The 20,101-nt window shown below is 52.4% G+C and overlaps 1 protein-coding gene across 1 annotated transcript in view; it reads left to right on the forward strand.

Moving 5' to 3' along the window:
* Positions 1-323: 323 nt before the first annotated feature.
* Positions 324-20,101, forward strand: part of LOC144944039 (cysteine-rich protein 2-like) — a 37,370-nt gene continuing 17,592 nt past the window's right edge. The window contains exons 1-5 of the mRNA XM_078872060.1: positions 324-626; positions 7,652-7,746; positions 11,484-11,541; positions 15,193-15,351; positions 19,876-19,947. Coding sequence (XP_078728186.1) covers positions 587-626; positions 7,652-7,746; positions 11,484-11,541; positions 15,193-15,351; positions 19,876-19,947 — 424 coding nt within the window. The 5' untranslated portion in view covers positions 324-586. The remainder of the gene's footprint in view (positions 627-7,651; positions 7,747-11,483; positions 11,542-15,192; positions 15,352-19,875; positions 19,948-20,101) is intronic.

The raw sequence follows: 20,101 nt of genomic DNA on the forward strand, positions 1-20,101 counted from the left end.
GAGGGAGGCGCGGGCTCTTCTGGAGGCGGGGCTGGGCGACTGTTGGTGAGTGGGGTGGGGGAGAGTGGGGGGGGCGGTGGAGGGGTGGGGGATGGAGGGGTGGGGGATGGAGGGGGGGCGGTGGAGGGGTGGGGGATGGAGGGGTGGGGGATGGAGGGGGGGCGGTGGAGGGGTGGGGGATGGAGGGGTGGGGGATGGAGGGGGGGCGGTGGAGGGGTGGGGGATGGAGGGGTGGGGGATGGAGGGGGGGCGGTGGAGGGGTAGGGGATGGAGGGGTGGGGGATGGAGGGGTGGGGGATGGAGGGGGGGCGGTGGAGGAGTGGGGGATGGAGGGGTGGGGGATGGAGGGGGAGCGCCACTGCGCAGCCGCGCAGTCGCCCCGTTTCAAAGGGGCCCCGCCCGCTCCCGTAGCCCCAGTCTGACGGGGCGGGGAGATGTGAGTAGACCCCCATCGCCAGAAAAGCCCCCTCCGCTCATCCTCCCCTCTCTGCCACCGCCACCGCCCTCGCTCGCCGCTCGATTCCAAGCGACGGCTGGAGCCGACTCAGCCCACCCGCGTGCCACCGAGACCGAAACATCACCGACAATGTCCAAGTGCCCGAAATGCGAGAAGACGGTGTATTTCGGTATGTAAAACCCGCTACGTCGCTCTCTGTCTCTCACTCTCTCTCTCTCTGCGTGTGTGTGTGCGTTCGTGAATTCATTCATTCGCACACCCAGCCTCTCATTCGTTATATTCATTCACTCACTCGGTCGCTGTATTCGCCGCGCGCTCAGTCGTACATTCAATTCATTTGCCAATCGACCGATCTCGCTCGTCCGTTCGCTCATCCGCGCGCGCGCCTCATCCGGCTGTCCATTCATTCGCTCCACCGTCAATGTCCGACCCGTCTACGCAATCACGGATTGGATCGCTTACTCGTGCATCCGTTCTCTCCCACGACCAATTCGCTCATTCATTCGCATCCGACGGCCGCCTCTCAGTCGCTCATCCGCCTGCGCGTGTGACTCATTCATTCGGTCTTTCGTTCGGTCTTTCATTCGGTCCGCGCGTGTCTGCAAGTGAGCGCAGCGACGTTGGTCAATTTTAGTTTTGTGTTGACGTGACGCGTCTCTGTATGTAGCGGGGAGCGGTCGTTAGTCATTCATGCTGGAGGAATACGAGGAGCTATAAAGATTTTTTTCACACATGTCCAGTAGGTCCTGGGCCTCCCCTGGGTTGACTCAGCCTCAAATGAGTACTCTACCTGGTGCGATGTGTAAACGTCACCACCGGAGGGACAAAGGCGGCCGGGCGTGGTGCTGGCCAGCAGTTACCACAGTAGTCTGTTAAGGATATACGGGGATTGTTTGTCTTTGTGCACAATTCACACACTCGTACACACAGTTTTCAGTTTATTTTCAGTTTTCAGTTTATTAGGTATAGCCCTGTGAGCCATTCGGCTCTTGAATCGGGTGCAACCGCAACAAACAAAAAACAAAAACATAAACAAGAAAACATCTTAAAGCGACTATTCGTCCGTGCATACGCACGTGTGTACACAGAGACAAATATCTACCCTCCCCCCCATAGCCTTAACAGACTTTTGGGGCAAGTGCTGTTTGTACACACAGACACACACACAACACGTTGCCGTCCGATTCCCTGGAACAAACCGCGTGTTTGTTATCGTCGAAGGTGGAGTGGTGGCGCTTCGCGCGCGTCACCACGAACCCGGCTACCTCGATGATGATGATGCGCGCGTCACGGCCAAAATCAGTGTCGAGCGATCTGTGACACCGGTATTCTGAACTTGCGACAAATAAAGCACCTCGTGTCAACAACAGCAGTGGGGAGACAAAGGCGGCCGGGTGTGGTGCCTTGCGACGCCACTGGCTCGTTCTCCGCGCCGGCATTCAAAGGGTACTCGATAACGGCACCTGCCCCCAATTGCCGGTGTGGGCTAGACGGGGCCCCTTTGTCTTTGTCACGTTGCGATGCAGAATTGGCCGATGCGTCGGAGGCGTAACCATGCACATAATCGATTTATTGTCGATTATTAAGCACCGTGGTGCATTAATCGAATCGCGAATTGCCATCCTAATTTTATCACATGATATGCATGGATGCAAATCGCATGCTCGTGTTACATTTAGAAAAGGCGAGTGATCTGAGATGCACAAACTAGAATGTGAAAGACAACAAAAACAACAACAAAAACTACAACAAAAACAATCAACAAAAACAATCAACAACAACAACAAAAACTACAACAAAATCAACAGCAAATATCGCAAACGAGCAATGGAACGCGTGCGGGAAAGGTCCCTTCCACGTGGAGATGGAGCAACGCAGTCAGATCGTGTTGGTGTCATTCCGTGCCCGGGTGGATGATTGATTTCCATCGCAGGAGCGTTAATGGTATCGACGGCATATGATGGGCAGGAGAGCATTCATCCAGCAGTGGATGGACCACGGCTTCAGGACGAAATAATGCGATACGGGCGAGATTGGTTAAACTAAAAAAAAACGCACGAATTGATAATTGAATGAATTAATCGAATAGCCACAAATGTATCTTATCGCCGTGTTTGAGAAGTCCTAACCCTTTACTATATATGGCCATGGGGAATGCGTGGGTCTCTCTCTGTGTGTGTGTGCGTGCGTTCACGGATGACGTAATTGTTTTTACGCATTAAAATCTGGACGAGTGGCCCCGCCGTTGGGGTGCTTGTAACGGTTCAGCAGCCACATCGGGGCGTTGCTTCGGCCATACTTCACCACGCTGGTCAATGCAGGTTGCTGAAGCGGTGGATGCGGCGTAGGGGAGGGGGGGGGAGGTGCGTCGGCTGTGATAGGGGTGATCGATATCGGTTCCAGACATCACTCGCCATTCATGTTGGCCGTGACCGCGAATCGAACTCGCCGGGTAGTTCGTATCTCACGTTATGATCATCGTCGTAATTTTTCAGCCGTGATCCATCCACTGCTGGATGATACCCCCCCCCCCCACCCCCGTGTTGTTTGTATTGCGTAATGCTGCATGGCTTTATTTGAGCCAGCTCGTCCCCGCGGGGCCACGCGTTCGTGTGGGCGCGGTTGTATGCGGCGCCCAATGTGAACACAGCAACCACCCAAACAATCACGGCCAATCAAGCTACGAGCACGAGCAATACCCCTATCCCTAACCACGTGACGTGCGATGTGTTCACTACGCGCATCGCCGCTTTCGAAATGACTGAGAATTTTTTGTTTATTTTTTACCAAATTCGAAAAAAAGTCTCTTCTCGTTATTTTGGTTTCCGACCTCCGTACGAGCCTCGAGCTCCATCCCACCGACTCTAACCAACTCGTCAACCAAGCCGCTCGAATTACCCCTACATAAATAAGCCATTGGTCCCACAAGTTCACGCCCTGGCCCGAATCAACAGTCACGAGTACTCGCCTCTAGCCCTCGCCATAACCCCCCGGCCAGGGTGACGAGTTAGGACGTAGCGACAACTGTGATCATCGCCTTACTTGACCCGGACCGCGCAGCGCGCACTGCGTCTCGACACCTTCCACCACGCCCCCCTCACCCCTCGAGGGCCGTTCGCGGTTCTCTTTGCGGAGCTGAGAGCGCACCGCCCGATCTCCAGTGGCGGCAGTCACCCCCCCCCCCACCCACCTCCTCCAGCAGCGAGGGGGTTGTTGACAGCGCACGGAGATCGAGGTGCCCGTGCGTCCATCAAGGGGTTAATCCAAACAACAACAACAACCTAAAAGAACAACAACAACCTGAAAATTAAGTAATACTAAATTTGGCTGTAAATATGAAAAAAAAGTAACAGCCACAGTAATACAACAAGCCACTGTAGTATTCCTTTGGGCGTTTACCGTTTGCATTCTGTGCCTGTACCCCAACCCCTCCTACCCTGCCTCCTTCCTCCACCCCCCCAAATTCTCCGGAAACCTACAGTGGGACGTGAGCTCATTAGTTTCGTAATTACAACGCCGTTGTGCGACTTCTGTGCGCTTTGAGCTCAGCGAGCCACACAGCGAGCTTCCAATTTGTGTCAGTTTCGTTCGGGTCACTTCTCGTTATTAAAAAAAAATGATGTTCCCAATATCCCAATTTGATTGTGCGGATACGAATATATTTATACACACGTGGGCACCTCAACCTCTTCCCGGAACGTTACGGGCAACGTGGAAGAGTAGGCCAAAGGTGCCCCCCGGACAGCGAGGCTCTTTTTTAAAGTTCGCTCTAGCGGAGGCCGCTTGCGCCAGCAGCAACGTGAGCCGGCAAGGCTGCGCTTTTAATCTCGACCGTGCATATCAACGGAGCAGGACGCCTCCTGAAAGTACATTGAGACCGACTTCAGAAGGGTTCCGTGCGTAAATGCTTCGAAATTCGCCATCAGCCACCACCGTTCGATCCACTGCTGGATGAAGGCTGCCCTCCCCCACGCCGTCGCCGTCTCTCGTCCGGCAACACTGCACACGAGCCCACTGCGTCGCTCCATCTCCGCGGCGGACGAAAAATGTGCTCTCATGCGCGTTCCCTCCTTTGTGGCTGCCACTCCATCCTTAGTCTCGACCCCGCCCGGCAATCACCACCATCATCATCATCATCTCTTTACGCCATGACGTGTCCTGCCAGAGCCCAACCACCTTTCCAAACAGTCAATTCCAGATGTCCCCAACTTGCGCGCAATCTCCACCATCATCATCGTCGTCTTCTTCTTCTCTGCGATGGTCAATGTTTTCTTCCTCCATGTTGCGGCGGAGTGATAACCTTGGTCTGAAGTCACATTAAAGATGCAGGTTATTTAGTGATGCTGCTGCGTTGGCAATGATTCACAAGTATAAATAACAACAAACTCACATTCATCAATAGGACTGTGATCTTAAAATAAGCATGTGTATAATAGGTAACGTGTCGTGCAGTGTCCATTCTTCATACCACACGCCTATCAATTACTTTAAGGCAGTGTTATTGTACGTATGTTGAACTTCTTTCGCACCCTGCGTACCCAACTGTGCTCATCGAAGGTGCAGGTTAAGGACAACCAACCTAAACGGGTTGTATTTTATAGACATGCCAATTTTCCACAATTAAGTTCAGTTTGTATCAATACCACTCCAACCTCTCCGTGTCCACCTCTCCACTCGTTCGTGGTGCATTTGCCTTGGAGCAGTATTATGAGTCAAACTAAAATCATCTGAAATGCGCTCTGGGTCTCGGCGTACAGCAACGTCGCTGTGGTCCGTCAACCTATCGGCTCTGCAGACCAATCACAGTCCGACGCACGACGCTCGAGCACGAAAACCCTGTGCCCGGCGTCAGCATTCTGGGCCTCGTCAGCGGAGTGAGCCTTTGAATTCGTCCTTTGGATCTGAGTCCGCCTCCCCCCAAATCAAGTGCCCGAGGGAATTCAGGGAATTCCCGCAGGGATAGTCACAGGGCATTGTTCGTCTACAGAATGGGCCGGTGGTGGTAGTGGTGGTGGTGGCGGGGGGTGGGGGTGGTGGGAGAGACACTCGCATGAATTTGAGAAGCTCACACGGGGAAGTCCTCAGTGGGAGCGCCGGGGAACAATGCGACGAGTGTTTGTGGGTGGTGGCTGTGGGAGCCCGGGAGTAAGCGGTTCGGGGGGGGGGCATGGGGGATATGGATCGGTGGTGGTGGGGTGGGGAGGGGGGGCTGTGTTTTTGGGGGAGTTCATTCATGCACGACGCTTTGTTTTGTGTGCGGCGACAGGGTTCAGCGCGAGCAATGTGCAACGTCAGGTTTACGAATTCAAGTGCGGCAAATAAATAATGGAACGCAAATCGCGCAAGAGGAACGAAGCCGCACCAAGCGAGTGGAGCGCTCCGAGTTGGGTTACCCCGGACATCTTCTTGGTTCTTTCGGTAAAGTCACGTGGAAGGGAAATAATAAAATAATACAAATACAACATAATAAAATAATTCTCACGACGTTTCGGCCACAACGCAAGCAGCCGTTGTGGCCGAAACGTCGTGAGAATTATTTTATTTTTTATTATTTTATTACTTCTCTTCTACGTGACTTTACCGAAAGAACCAAGAAGATGAATCCCTGCAGTCACGAAAGCTTTAAATCGAAATTTACCCCGGACACTTTGCCCACAGCAACCCTCCGCTGCCTGGCGTGGGTGAAGTATGGCCACACGAACAACCCCCCCCCCTGCCCCCCAACCCGATCGACACGGCGTGAGTGGAGGCCATCATCCAGCAGTGGATTGATCATGGCTGCTGCTGTGCTGCTGCTGCTGCTGATAATAATGATGATGATGGTTACTCTAATTTCCTCCCGCACGTACCAACTCTGAACGTAAGACATTTGGGCCAAACATCTCAATGCGATGCGCAAGACCCCCCACCCCTAGGCGAGGCTTCTACTACGAACCCCCCTTCCCCTCGCCCCCCCAAAAACGCCAAGTGACCAAGAACAAACAGCACTGTTAAAGTTGCACCACAGCAGCAGCGGGTTGGGGTTTATGCGCCGTCCGTCGTGTCGTGAACTGAGCACGGGTTGCCGACGAGCTTCGGGAGAAGCGACGATGGGAGGGGAATTCCATCGTGGGGAAGAAGAGGCGTGACCGTGCTAAACTTTGTTTTAAATCCTTTATATTAAGTTCACTTGCTTGCTTGCTTGCGCGCTTACGACCGTGCAAATCTTTCGGTCGTTTTTTAACCCACTTCCCGTGATCCAATCGAGCTGACATTTTGCACACAGACTCGTTGTGCGTGACAATTTATATTCGTGAAAATTTTTTTCCTAAATGTTACACTTTTAGGAAAAAATAAATTTCATATTTAATTTAAAATACCAATGTGATAAAAATGAAGCTCTTATTTAAGAAACACAGAAATGAATAATAAAATAAAACCAATGCCACGCATATAAAGGATTTATAGTGAAAAACTTTGTTTTTACGGGTTAATTTTTTATTTTACCAGGTAAGGCCCACTGAGCTCTATGGCTCTTTGTTTGAGAAGCGACCTTGCCACCGCAAATGAAAGCTCAACGAAGTGACGGCTAATTATCATTGCGGGGGAATTTATAGCAGCCAACGACTCGAAACGCACGCTGATCCTAAACATGGACGGACAACTCGGAAGACCCGGAGAAAAATCCACACGGCCACGGGGAGAACACGCAAACTCTAAATATACAGCAGGCGTCAGGGTCGGGATCGAACCCACAACCTCATTCATAAGACGCGAGCGAGTTAACATCTCGCTGCCGTGGCGTGCTGGGCGTGTGATGGCCAACCATCCTCTCGTTGCGCCGTGCCGGCCTTCATAAATGCTCGCAAACAGCACTTAACAGGCTGTTGGGGTGGGGGGGTGGGTGATGCTTTGGTGGTTGAACGCAGCGTGGATGAGACGCGAAACGGTTCAGGCTGCTTGACCCGAGTCTCATCGCGACCCACGGGGTCACCTTCTCTCCCAGTGAGATAGAAATCCACGCGTGGGCATGGTTGTTCTTCCTTGTACAGAATGGTGGGGGGGGTGGTGCAACTTGGATTGAAAAACATCTGTCCCATCTGTGTAATTGTAAGATTCTAATCATCCACCTCCCCACGACTCCTCCCCCTCTTTATCCCCCCCCCCTCGCCCCCCCCCCCCATATTTGCCCCCCTCCCCCACCGCCCCCCACAGCCGAGAAGGTGACGTCACTGGGCAAAGATTGGCACAAGTTTTGTCTCAAATGCGAGCGCTGCAGCAAGACGCTGAGCGCCGGCAGCCACGCCGAGGTGAGACCTCCTCCCACAGCCCCCCCCACCCACTCCTCTAGCCACGTGCCACACAAAGACAAAGATCCCCTGCATAGCCTCAACAGACTGTTGGGGCAAGTGCTGCTTGTGAGCACCTGTGAAGGCTGACCGGCACGGCAGGGCACGGGACGCGACGGGGTGGGTGGGCCAGAACCACGCCCGGCCGCCTTTGTCTCCCCAGTGACGATGTTTATTTTTTCCACAAACGACACCGGCTACTCGTTTAGGGCCGAGTCGACCCAGGGGAGGCCCGTGGCCGGTTCAGATATTCGCTGTCACTGTTGGGTGTGAATAGTAACATTGCAGGTTCACTCCTAAGTGACACTGACGACGCAAGGAAAACTAAACTATTTAAACTATATTTCGATTTAAAGCTGTCGTGACTGCAGGGATTCATCTTCTTGGTTCTTTCGGTAAAGTCACGTAGAAGGAAAATAATAAAATAATAAAAATAAAACATAAAAAAATAATTCTCACGACGTTTCGGCCACAACGCAAGCAGCCGTCTCCAGGTGGAGAACAGGTCTGTCGAGAAGGCAGAGTCTGAATGGCTGCTTGCGTTGTGGCCGAAACGTCGTGAGAATTATTTATGATGTTTTATTTTATTATTTTCCTTCTACGTGACTTTACCGAAAGAACCAAGAATATTTAAACTTTGTTTTAGTTGACCAGGTAAGGCGCACTGAGCTGTCTAGCTTTTTTTTAGAAGCAACCTGTCCACAAATGATATCACAACGAAGTGGCTTACCACGTGGAAATTTCTAGTAGCCAAATTTTCTTAAACGCATGTTTCTAAATGTGGAGCTAAAAAACGTGCTCACGTGAAATAATCCACGTGAGCACGGGGAGAGAGGCGCCGTGAACTCCAAATATACAAACATCGTCAGGATCGAGATCGAGCACACCACCTCCTGTATACCAGGCGAGGGAGTTAACATCTCGTCAGCGTGGCAAGGCCCCCTCCCCCACTCGCACCGCTTTCCCTGTAGCCCCCCCCCCCTATCTGTGGTGAAATTCTGACCCCATCCACGAAACAACAACCACTTACATCTTGACTTAAAGCTTTCGTGACTGCAATGATTAATATTCTTTGGGTCTTTCGGTAAAGTCACGTTAGATAGGTTCAAAGAAAATAACACCGCTCTTCCTGATGACGAGCGCTTGTGTTGCGATCGAAACGTCGTAGTTTTTTCTTATTTTCTTGTTATTTTCTTTGAACCTATCTACGCGACGTTACCGAAAGACCCAACGAATATCAACAACCCCCTTGTTACCCAAGACCACCCCCAATTTCTAGCCCTCCCCCCTCCCACCAGACCCCCACCTGTCAATCACGACTCCCATCTCCACCGCCTTTGCTTGCGTCATTCATGAACGGCAGCAGCAGCAGATGTTGCGCTGTGGCGGTTGACGATGCTAATCTATCCAGAAGCAAGGCCTTCAGATACAGCTCATTGCTCAATGGCAATTTCTAATTTCACTCTCAAGCAAAATTGACAACCGTTCCACGCCAATGTACGACTCACTGAGCATAATGACACTTCGTGGAGGAGTCAGCGGGTGGCTGTTGTCGTCCTTTGGATAGACTCGACCCCGCCATACGAATGTGGAATTTCCACCACTGGCTTTGCCGGCTGTAGGCGGGAGATGAGCACCGATGTCACGATGCTCGTTTGAGCTGCAGGACGTCACTCTGGCGTTGACTTTCTTAAAGTCCCAAGTGTGGCTCTTGAACCCCGCTTGAACGCCGGTGTCAATCCACTGCTGGATGAAGGCCTCCCCCACGTCGTGCGGGTTGTCAGCTACATCTGTCCATACTTCACCGCGCTGGGTCAAGTGCGTGTTGGCGACGGTTGATGCATCGATATGGGATGTGCTTTCCCCAACAGCGCCCCCAACATCCCCCCCCCACCCGTACCCCCCTTCCCCCCACCACCACCCCCCCTTCACTCAAAACGTTTAAGGCAGCGGATATGAGCGCAATGGGCGAGATTAATGCGTGCACTCAAAACACGTGGCGTGATTCCTCGTGCGGCTATTGAAAAATAAGAGCAGCCGTCTCCGCTCATCCCCGTTGCACGCGCGACAGATTGTCGCAGATGTGTGTGTGTGTCCTTGTGTGTACCCGTGTGTGTGTGTCCTTGTGTGTGCCCCTGTGTGTGTCCTTGTGTGTGCCCGTGTGTGTGTCCTTGTGTGTGCCCGTGTGTGTGTGTGCCCTTGTTGTGGGGAGCGATAGTGTAGCTGTTAGCGCGCTGCACTACGAACCCAGCGACCCGAGTTCGACTCCCGCTCACGGCCAACACCAGTGGCGATTATCTGAACCGGTCCTGGGCCTCCCCTAGGTCGACTCAGCCTCAAATGAGTACCTGGTGCGGTGTGTAAACATCACCACAAACGAGACAAAGGCGGTCGGGCGTGGTGCTGGCCACCCACCCCCTCGTGTGCCCTTGCGGCCTTCATAGGTGCCTGCTAACAGCACTTGCCCCTACAGTCTGTTAAGGCTATATATGGGATCTTTATCTTTGTCTTGCCCTTGTGTGTGCGTCCTTGTGGATGTGTGCCCTTGTGGATGTGTGCATGTGTGCATGTGTGTCCGTGTGTGGCTTTGTCTTTGTTGTGGCCTTGTGTTATCCGCGTGTGTGTCCGCGTGTGTGTCCGTGTGTGTGTCCGTGTGTGTGTCCGTGTGTGTGTCCGTGTGTGTTGTCCGTGTGCGTGCGTGCGGGAAAGCGGTAGTGTAGTGGTGGGCGCACTGCGCTGCAAACCCGGCAACTCGAGTTCGATTCTCACGGCCAACACAAGTGGCGATTATCTGAACCGGTCCTGGGCCTCCCCTCGTTCGACTCAGCCTCCAATGAGTACCTTGTACGGTGGCTTGTAAACATCGCCACCCACAGAGTGGAACAACGTGGACGTCCAGAATAAACACCTCATCCTAGACCTAAACATTGCACCTCCTGCCTTTGATATTCCTCCCTTTCTCGGAGACACCGATGAAACTATATCATCGATGCCAGGCCGATGCGCACATCTCCTTCGTACGAGCCACAGTAGTACGACTGTAGTGGGCACGTGTATGCCATAGAGAGAGACACACGTAGACAAATGGAGATGCATAGACACACAGAGACTCGTACAGATACATAGAGACACACAGACACACATAGATAAGCCAGAGGAATGTGACTGTGGCCTTTAAACCCCAACTATCATCTAGTAAACCCATAGAGACATATATAGCTAGAGACACGTAAAGATGCACAGAGACACGTAGAGATACATAAAGACACATAGAGACGCAGAGATGCATTAAAGACAAACCACAGTAGTGCGCTTGTGGCCATGCAACCAAATCTATGGACCATACGGTGAACCCAGCTTCAACAGAGGAGGAGTCAGAACAGCAAAACCGCACGAAGTCTCTCTGCTGAAGCCCTCTCGCCGTAGCCAGGAGCAGGCCTCGACATCGGACATTGAGTTATTGAATCACATTGCTGCTGCCGCCACACTCAGCGACAGAATAGAATATTGATTTGAAGCTTTCGTGACTGCAGGAATCCATACTTTCTGGTTTTTTCGGTAAAGTCACGTTGGTATAAGATAAAATAAATCAGACGTTTTGGGCGCAACACAAGCGTCCGTCATCAGGTGGGAAAGCAGGACAGAATAGAATATTGACATTGTTGTTGTTGTGTGGTGTGGTTTGTTTGTGCGAGCAGCACGCTGGCAAGCCCTACTGCCACAAGCCGTGCTACGCCACACTCTTTGGACCCAAGGGTGAGTTCACGCGACGAAGGGCCTCGCCACGCCGTGCGTGTCCTGGCGGGTTCGTTTGACCGTACTTCACCGTTCGCGCGCGGTCGGTGCGGGATGGTGGCGGCACGTGGCAGCTGCCTGTGATCCAGCGCTGTGGAGGCAGCAGCAAGGGTTGGTGGATCACCACCACAGCACTGATGTTGTGGTGAAACTTTCCTTCCCGTGGGGGTCGAGGAGGTGCCGTACCCTGGCTCGCCAGGAGAAGGCAGCACAGCAAGCGGACTAATCGCCATCTGTTGCCATCTGTATGGGGACAGAGTGTTGCACCCTAGCGCGATGCGTGGGGTTTCTCCAGGTGCTAGCCCGAACGCATTGGCCAAAACTGTTTTAAAATGAAGACCCAGTGCAGGGCCCTCCTGAAAATGAGCCCTAACGACTCAAGTTTGGCTCTCTTGGATAAACTAGATAAATATTTATTGATGCATTTTACAGCAATGGAGTTGTCTGCACTGCCCTCTGCTGACCAAAACGCAGCCTCAGCAGAAGCAGCAGCAGCAGCCTATAGCACCTGTGTTATACCATAAAAACATCTCGTCTAAACGATTATTGTACCATCTTGATTTGAAGCTTTCGTAACTGCAGGAATCCAGACTCTTTGGTTCTTTCGGTAAAGTCACGTAGGTAGAAAATCAAATAAATCACGACGTTTCGGGCGCAACACAAGCGTCCATCTGATGAAGAACCATCTGATGAAGAACCAAAGAGTATTATTGTACCAAGTAAGGGCCCACTGAGCCATGTAGCTCTTCTTTCAGAAGCGACCTGGCCACAAATGATATCTCAACGAAGCGGTTTATCACGTATACATTTATAGCGACGCAAGTTAATTCTAAACGTGGAGGGAAAAACCAGAGGACCCAGAGAGAGAAAAATACACACGACCACGGAGAGAGAGAGAACATGCAAACTCCAAATATATAGCAGGCGTCAGGGTCGGGGTTGAACGCACGACATCCTGTATACCAAGCGAGGTAGTCAACATCTCGCCACCGTGGCGCCCTACACACAAGGGCCACCCATCAAAGCACCATTCAGGCACTATCCAGGCCAAACCCCTGCTTAGCTTCCAAACCCCTACGAAACTCGGCGAGGTTTGGCTATCGGTGCACGTGATCAGATGACGCTCACAGCGCCGCACAGACAGGCTGGTCAAAGTCAGAATGTTTATTTATACCGGCGGAATTCCATGGCCCACAAAGCTCTTTTCACATATGTCCGGTAGGGACACGGGGTCAGAACTTTATAGCAACAAAACAATAAAAAAAAACACGACACGAGTGCAAAGTGTATGGGAAAGGTAAACAGTGACCCGCGTGAGATTTGAAGTTTTCGCGACTGCAAAATTACTGTAGCGTATGCTGGAGCGGTCACACATGATGACGGATGCTTGTGTTGCTTCCGAAACGTCGTGATTTAATTTAGTTGTTTTATTTTTATTTTATTTTGTTATCACCTACGTGACTTTACCGACAAAACCAAAGAGGATGTTGATCCGCCTGCTCTACTGCCACCTGGTGGCTCACGCTCAAAGCGATCGTAGTCAAGACCCACCGCTCCTCACGGCGACCAAGACCACCTCCAGAACTTGGCTCGCCACAAAGACCATCACCACCACCACCACCACATCGGCCAGAGTAGCGAGATTGCTGGCCGTCGACTCCGGCAGTCTGACTCCTTCAGCTCCGATTTCTCCGTGGTTGTTTTTGCTCCTATTTCTCTTTGCTTCTTTGTTGTACTTTTTTTTGTAACGCTTTTTTTCCTCTGTTATTTTTGTAACGTTTTTAACTCTTTTCTTATTGTAAAGTTTTTCGTAAAAAAAAATATCTTTACTTTTTGTGACTTTTATTCTCTTAACTTTTTACAAAATTTTTTTCTCTTTTCTTTTCGTAACGTGTTTTTGTCACGCTTTCTTCTCTTTACTTTTCGTGACTTTTATTCTCTTAACTTTTTACATTTTTTCTCTTTTTTTTAGTAACTTTTTTTTCACGTTTTCTTCTCTTTACTTTTCGTGACTTTTATTCTCTTAACTTTTACAGCGGTTTTTTTCTCTTTTCTTTTCGTAACGTTTTTTTGGTGTTAGGCTTTTGTCATCGCCGGCGATCCCCAGGTTCCTCTTGCAAAACGACGCTCGATCCTGGTCTCTCTTGAGCTCCCCACGTGGTTATTGACAATAAACTTGAAGAGAGAGGGGACCATCTTCCTTGGATGTCGAAGCAATGAGAGACTCACTGTGACTTGCACCATCGAGTGGCTGTCAAGTTTCAAAGATCAGCGGTTAATGAAGCCGTTAATCTCGAGCACCTGCAGTCTGTTGTATAAGACGCCTCGAGCGTCTTATACATCAGCGGTAATTGACGGTGAATTAAATAGACAAGAAAATAATCCGTCTCTAACGCGTAAAGAATTCAGCTATTGCAAGAAGAGTCTTTACCCATTCTGGCAATGACTCAGGAGATGTTCATATGTTCAAACCGTCAATAGACAACACATTTTTCAAGGAGTCAAGTTTCTCTCTCTCTCTCTGCAAACAAAGCATGCTCTACTATTTGGTTGTTTCGGTAAAGTCACGTAGAAATAAAATAAATAATAGAATCCACGACGTTTCGATTGCAACACAAGCAACCGTCATCAGGTGTGAAAGAATGCAAGCTCGGAGAGAGACACATACAGAGAGAGAGATAAAACACAGACACGGAGAGAGACAACACACACACAGAGAGACACACACAGAGAGAGAGACACACACAAAGAGAGAGATAGACACACACACAGAGAGAGACAAACACACAGAGAGAGACACACACAGCGAGAGAGACAAGCACACAGAGAGAGGCACACATGGGGGAGAGACACACAGAGATACACAGAGAAACACAGAGAGACAAACACACAGAGAGACACACAGAGAGAGACACACAGAGATACACACAGAGAGAGACACACAGAGAAACAACGCCTCTGAGGTGAGGCATTGTATAGAGAGGGGGGGGGGGGGCAGAGAAATAAGCAAGTCAATTCGTCCTCCGTTGAAGGGGCTCAGACCACAGTGGGGGTCACTGTGTTGGTCCATAGCCAAGGTGACATAGCTATACTCCCACGACCGTGCCTCGTGTTTTTAATGTATCTCTATGGGTCTCTATGTGTCTCTACGAGTCTCTCTACGGGTCTCTATGTATCTGTATGCATCTCTACATATCTCTATGGGTCTCTATGTGTCTCTACGGGTCTCTATGTATCTGTATGCATCTCTACATATCTCTATAGGTCTCTGTGGGTCTCGATGTCTCTACGGGTCTCTATGTATCTGTATGCATCTCTACATATCTCTATGGGTCTCTATATGTCTCTACGGGTCTCTATGTATCTGTATGCATCTCTAGATATCTATATGGGTCTCTGTGGGTCTCTATGTCTTTCTACGGATCTCTATGTATCTGTATGCATCTCTACATATCTCTATGTGTCTCTATGTGTCTCTACGGGTCTCTATGTATCTGTACGCATCTCTACATATCTCTACGGGTCTCTATGTAGTATCCCTCTGCGTCTCGACGCGTCTCCATGCGTCTCTGTGCGTCTCTGTGCGTCTCTGTGGGTCTCTGTCGCTCGCAGGCGTCAACATCGGCGGCGCGGGCTCCTACATCTACGAGCCGCCGGCGGCGGCGGCCGCCACGGCAGACGGGGGCCCCGGTTCGACCCCGGCTCCTGACCCGCCGGCCGCGACCTCGGCCGCCAAGGGGGCCGCAGCCCCCTGCAAGACGGCGAGCAAAGGTGAGGGGCGGGGGGGGAGGGGGGCACTGGGGGGGGGGTACAACAGCCCTGCAGTGGGGGGAGGGGTAGCATTGGCAGGGGGGGGGGCTGAGCCCCGCCCCCCACCCTCTGACTCACCCCACCCCAATGGCAGCTGTGGTACCAGCTGTGTTTCACGCGTTGTGATGATGGCAAAATAAAGTTAAAGACAAAGGTCCCCCCGATAGCCTCAGCAGACTGTCGGGACAAGTGCTGTTAATGAGCACCTATGCAGGCCTGAATGGCACGTTAAGCATGAAGGTGTTGGTGTGGGCAACACCACACCGGGCCGCCTTTGTCTCTCCGGTGCTGATATTTAACACAGCGCACCAGGTAATCATTCAAGACTGAGTCGACCAAGGCGAGATCCACAACAGGTTCGGATATTTCGCCACCGTTATTGCTTTTTTTAAACGGGAATCGCTCGGTCCGTTAGCACACTTGCAGCGCTAACCACGACACCGCCAGACGTTGTACTGTATTCCTTCTATGCTCCCCACCTTCACGAGCCCGCAGTGATAATCGCGGTGAAGTATGGTCAAGAATAGCCACCCATTCAGGACATGGACGTGGGGAGGATGTCGTCATCCAGTCGTGGATTGACAAGAGGGCCTCACATCAACAAGGATGGAGTTCACGGTCCAAGTCAAAGTGATTACCTGCCGCAATTAGCACTGAGCCATTGGTGCTCACCCTCCCGTGTCTACAGTGGTGGCAATTCCATATTCCTATGGCGGGCGGGTGAGTCTATAAATGAGTCAGCCAGTGTTGTATCGACATTAATCAGCTGTAGAGCCAGCACGTAGGGCCGCAGGGTCACACAGCCACAGTTGAACCCTCCCCCCTCCCCACAAAGCAGTACCTATTTTAACCACCGCGCAGGGATGATGGGGCCGAGTCGACCAACCAAAACCAGGATTTAAAAAATAATCGCAACCCTTTCCGATTCCGTCAGCGAGCCGTTCGCCGTGTAAACCCAAACACTGAACAAGAATCCAACAACATCAACAACAACATCAACAACAACAAGAAAGAACCCAGACGAAACACGACGGCGTTATCACGACGTCGTTAATCTCCGCCGCAGAGAGGGGGGGGGGGCTACGGGCGATGGGGGGCAACGCACCTCGCCGCGTGTTCCCGTGGCGACTCGTGCGCCGCGTTGATTGAATCGCGGCGCGCCAGACCACAGGGGAGTGATTCTGGCTAAAGTGAACGGGAGTTGGTTGGGAGGGGTGAGGGGGGGGCGGTTGAAGAGTTTGGGGGGGGTTAAAGAGTGGGGGGGGGGGCGGTTGAACAGTTGGGGGGGCGATTATAGAGTGCGGGGTGGGTGGTAAAAAGTGGTGGGGGGAGCGGTTGAAGAGTGGGGGGGGGGTGAAGAGTGGGGAGGGTAGCGGTTGAAAAGGGGGGGGGCCGTTGAAGGGTGGAGGGGGGGGCGGTGGAGGGGGGGCGGTGGAGGGGGGGGGGCGGTGGAGCGGGGGGGTGAAGAGAGCGGGTGGAGCTGGCTTCCTATCGGCACAGTGGCGTAAATGATCTGAGTGAAAACAAAACGCTCTCTAATCAAGTCCGCGTACGAGCAGCGTGACGTGCGCTGGCAGCAAGGGAGCGTTTGATGTAATGGTCCGGATGCACTCAACGGTTGAAAGGATATTTGGACAGATTCCCACCCTGGAAGGAATCTGGGTTATTATAACGATTACTATAACGATGATGGTGGTTGTAGCAATGATCATCATCAGACGTGGTCAATCCACTGCTGGATGAAGGCCTCTCCAAACCATCACCATCATCACTACACATACCACCTCAAAGACAAAGATCCCCCGTGTAGCCTTGAACAGACTGTTGGGGCAAGTGCTGTTAGCGAGCACCTATGAATGCCGGCACGGCACAAAAGGAGGTGGGTGGCCAGCACCACGCCCGGCCGCATTTGTCTCCCTAGTGGCGATGTTTACACACTGCACCAGGTATTCATTCGGTGAGGCCCAGGACCGGTTCAGATAATCGTCATTGGTGTTGGTGGTTGTCAGCGGGCATCGAACTCGGATCGCCGGGTTCGTAGCGTAGCGCGCTAACCACTACACCACCGCTCCCTACCACCACCACCACCGCAGCAGCAGCACACGCAGAGGGACGGCGTGCTAATCAGGACTCTGTTGTCTCAAGTTCGTTCACCCCTCTCTCATAGTAAAGGGACTCCCTCCCCCAACCCCCAAACCTGCCCCCCGCCACCCCACCCCAGTCTTTGGTGCTTGGCGCAGAATGCAAGTGCCGCGCTGCCACCACGGAAAGCTAACACGATACACAACAAAGGCGATGATCCCCCGTGTAGCCTCCGCAGGCTTTTGAGCCAAGTGCTGTGTGAAAACATGTGTGAAGGCTGGAGCGGTGCACGAGAGGTGGGGGGTGGTGTGGCCAGCACCAAGCACGGCTGCCTTTGTCTCCCCAGAGGCGATGTTTTTTTTTATCTCACACACAAACGGCGCCAGCGACTCGGTTACGGCCGAGTCGACCTAGGGGAGGCACCAGGACCGGTTCAGATAATTGCCACTGACTTGTGCCATGAGCGGGAATCGAACTCGGGTCGCTGGGTTAGCAGCGCAGCGCGCTAACCACCACTGCGCCACCGCTCATAGACACACGCACACACATTCACAGACAAAGATCCCCCGTATAGCCTGGACAGACTGTTGGGGCAAGTGCTGTTAGCGAGTAGCACCTACGAAGGACGGCACGGCACACGAGGGGTGGGTGGCCAGCACCACGCCCGGCCGCCTTTGTCTCCCCAGTGGCGATGTTTACATACTGCACCAGGTACTCATTCGAGGCTGAGTCGACCTAGGGGAGGCCCAGGACCTGTTTAAGCAATCGTCACCGATGTTGGCCGTGAGCGCGATTCGAACCCGGGTCACCAGGTTCGTAGCGCAGCGCGCTAACCAGTGCACGACCGCTCCCCACTACTGCTACCATCACCATCATCATCACCATGGTTGGCACGCACACACTTTCACACGCCCACGCACGCAAACAGGCGGGCGAGTGACGTACGCGCACGCAGAGAGGATTCCCAAAGCCGCCGTTCTCTCGACGCCCATCTCCGCTCCTCTCCCTGCGACCCACGCGCCCTGCCAGCTGCAGCTGCGCGGGGACACTTGCCAGGCTTTTAGTGGACCACATCACGGTCTCCGAAAGCCCCTAATGGGGTCGGTCAATTCGCGCCTTCCGGTCGTGCCTAGGGACTGATGAAGATGATGGTGGTGGTTATGATGGATGTTGATGATGATGGTCATGACTATGATGGCGATGATGATGATGATGGTGATGGATGGTGATGATGATGGTAATGACAATGATAGTTATGATGATTATGGTGTTGATGGTGATGATGGCGATGATGGTGATGGATGGTGATGATGATGGTAATGACAATGATAGTTATGATGATTATGGTGTTGATGGTGATGATGGCGATGATGGTGATGACAGTGATGATGAGTATACGCGTTGGCATGCGGGACCTCGCAGGTTGCATTGCCAAAGCCACTGGGTGGCTCAAAGGGCAGAGCGATCAGCTGGCACCGCCGTAATCCTGGGTTCGAATCCAGGTTTCAGCCGCCCATGATTGAACCGGGCTCTCAAAGTGAAGCGGGCTGATGGGGTCAGCCTGCTCATCAGCGACTCGCATAGCGGCTCACATAGCAACTCGCGGACTCACATTCACCGTGAGCCGCGATGAATTTGGACTCGCAAGTGTTGTGTGATTTCATGGAGGGTCACTGCCCGCTCATCAATAATGAAAAAAACTCATCTAACGAAGAAAAAGTTGTTTTGCACTGAATTTGGCTAAATTCCAGAACTGGGGATTAAGACACACGGGCTTAATTGTCACGTGACGAACATTTTCCCGTTGTGGCGGGGCGGTCCCGTGCACTGCGACGAGCAGAGGTCACTCGAAGGCATCTCAGAGGTCACTCAAAGGAATCGCAGACGCAGCCTCTGCGGTATCTGCCTCCGCGGGCCGCTGTATGACGAAGCGTTAACGCGCGCCGACGCACACGCGCCCTCAAATCGATCGTTCGCGTGAGCGTGCCGATGTGGCATTTTTAGACTAACGGAGGGAATCAACAAGAATCGCACAGACCGGGCAGAGAAAACGCGAGAGCCGCCACAAATCGAGACGGTAGATAAAAACGACAGTCGGGAGTGGCCACCCTGAATCTCGTGAGTGGGCCAATCCCTCCCACAATGCCCAGCCCATTACTAAATTACCGCCGTGATCCAATGAATACACGAGCGACCGAATGAATGAACGAATCGATGGAGCGTTGCGCTCCTTTGTCGGATGCATTGCTGCCGCGACTGCTGAGTCTGACAGTAGGGTCATGACCCCCCCCGTGTGTCTATCTCCCCCCCCCCTGCCCCCCCCTCCCGTGTGCTCTATCTCCCCCCCCCCACCTCCCCCCTGCCCCCCTCCCCCCGCTGCCCCCCACCGCTCTCTTCTTGCAGTGAGCACCAGCATGACCTCGTTTGCGGGGGAGGTGTCACTCTGCCCACGCTGCGGAAAGAAAGTTTACTTCGGTGAGAGACAAACAACAACAACACGAAACAAAACAACAACAAACAAACAACGAACAACAACAAACAACAACGAACAACAAACAAACACATTTTGATTGAAAACGTTCGTAACTGCAGGAATTCATATTCTTTGGTTCTTTCGGTAAAGTCACGT

The sequence above is a fragment of the Lampetra fluviatilis genome, chromosome 33, assembly GCF_964198595.1.
Source record: "Lampetra fluviatilis chromosome 33, kcLamFluv1.1, whole genome shotgun sequence".
NCBI lineage: Eukaryota > Metazoa > Chordata > Hyperoartia > Petromyzontiformes > Petromyzontidae > Lampetra > Lampetra fluviatilis.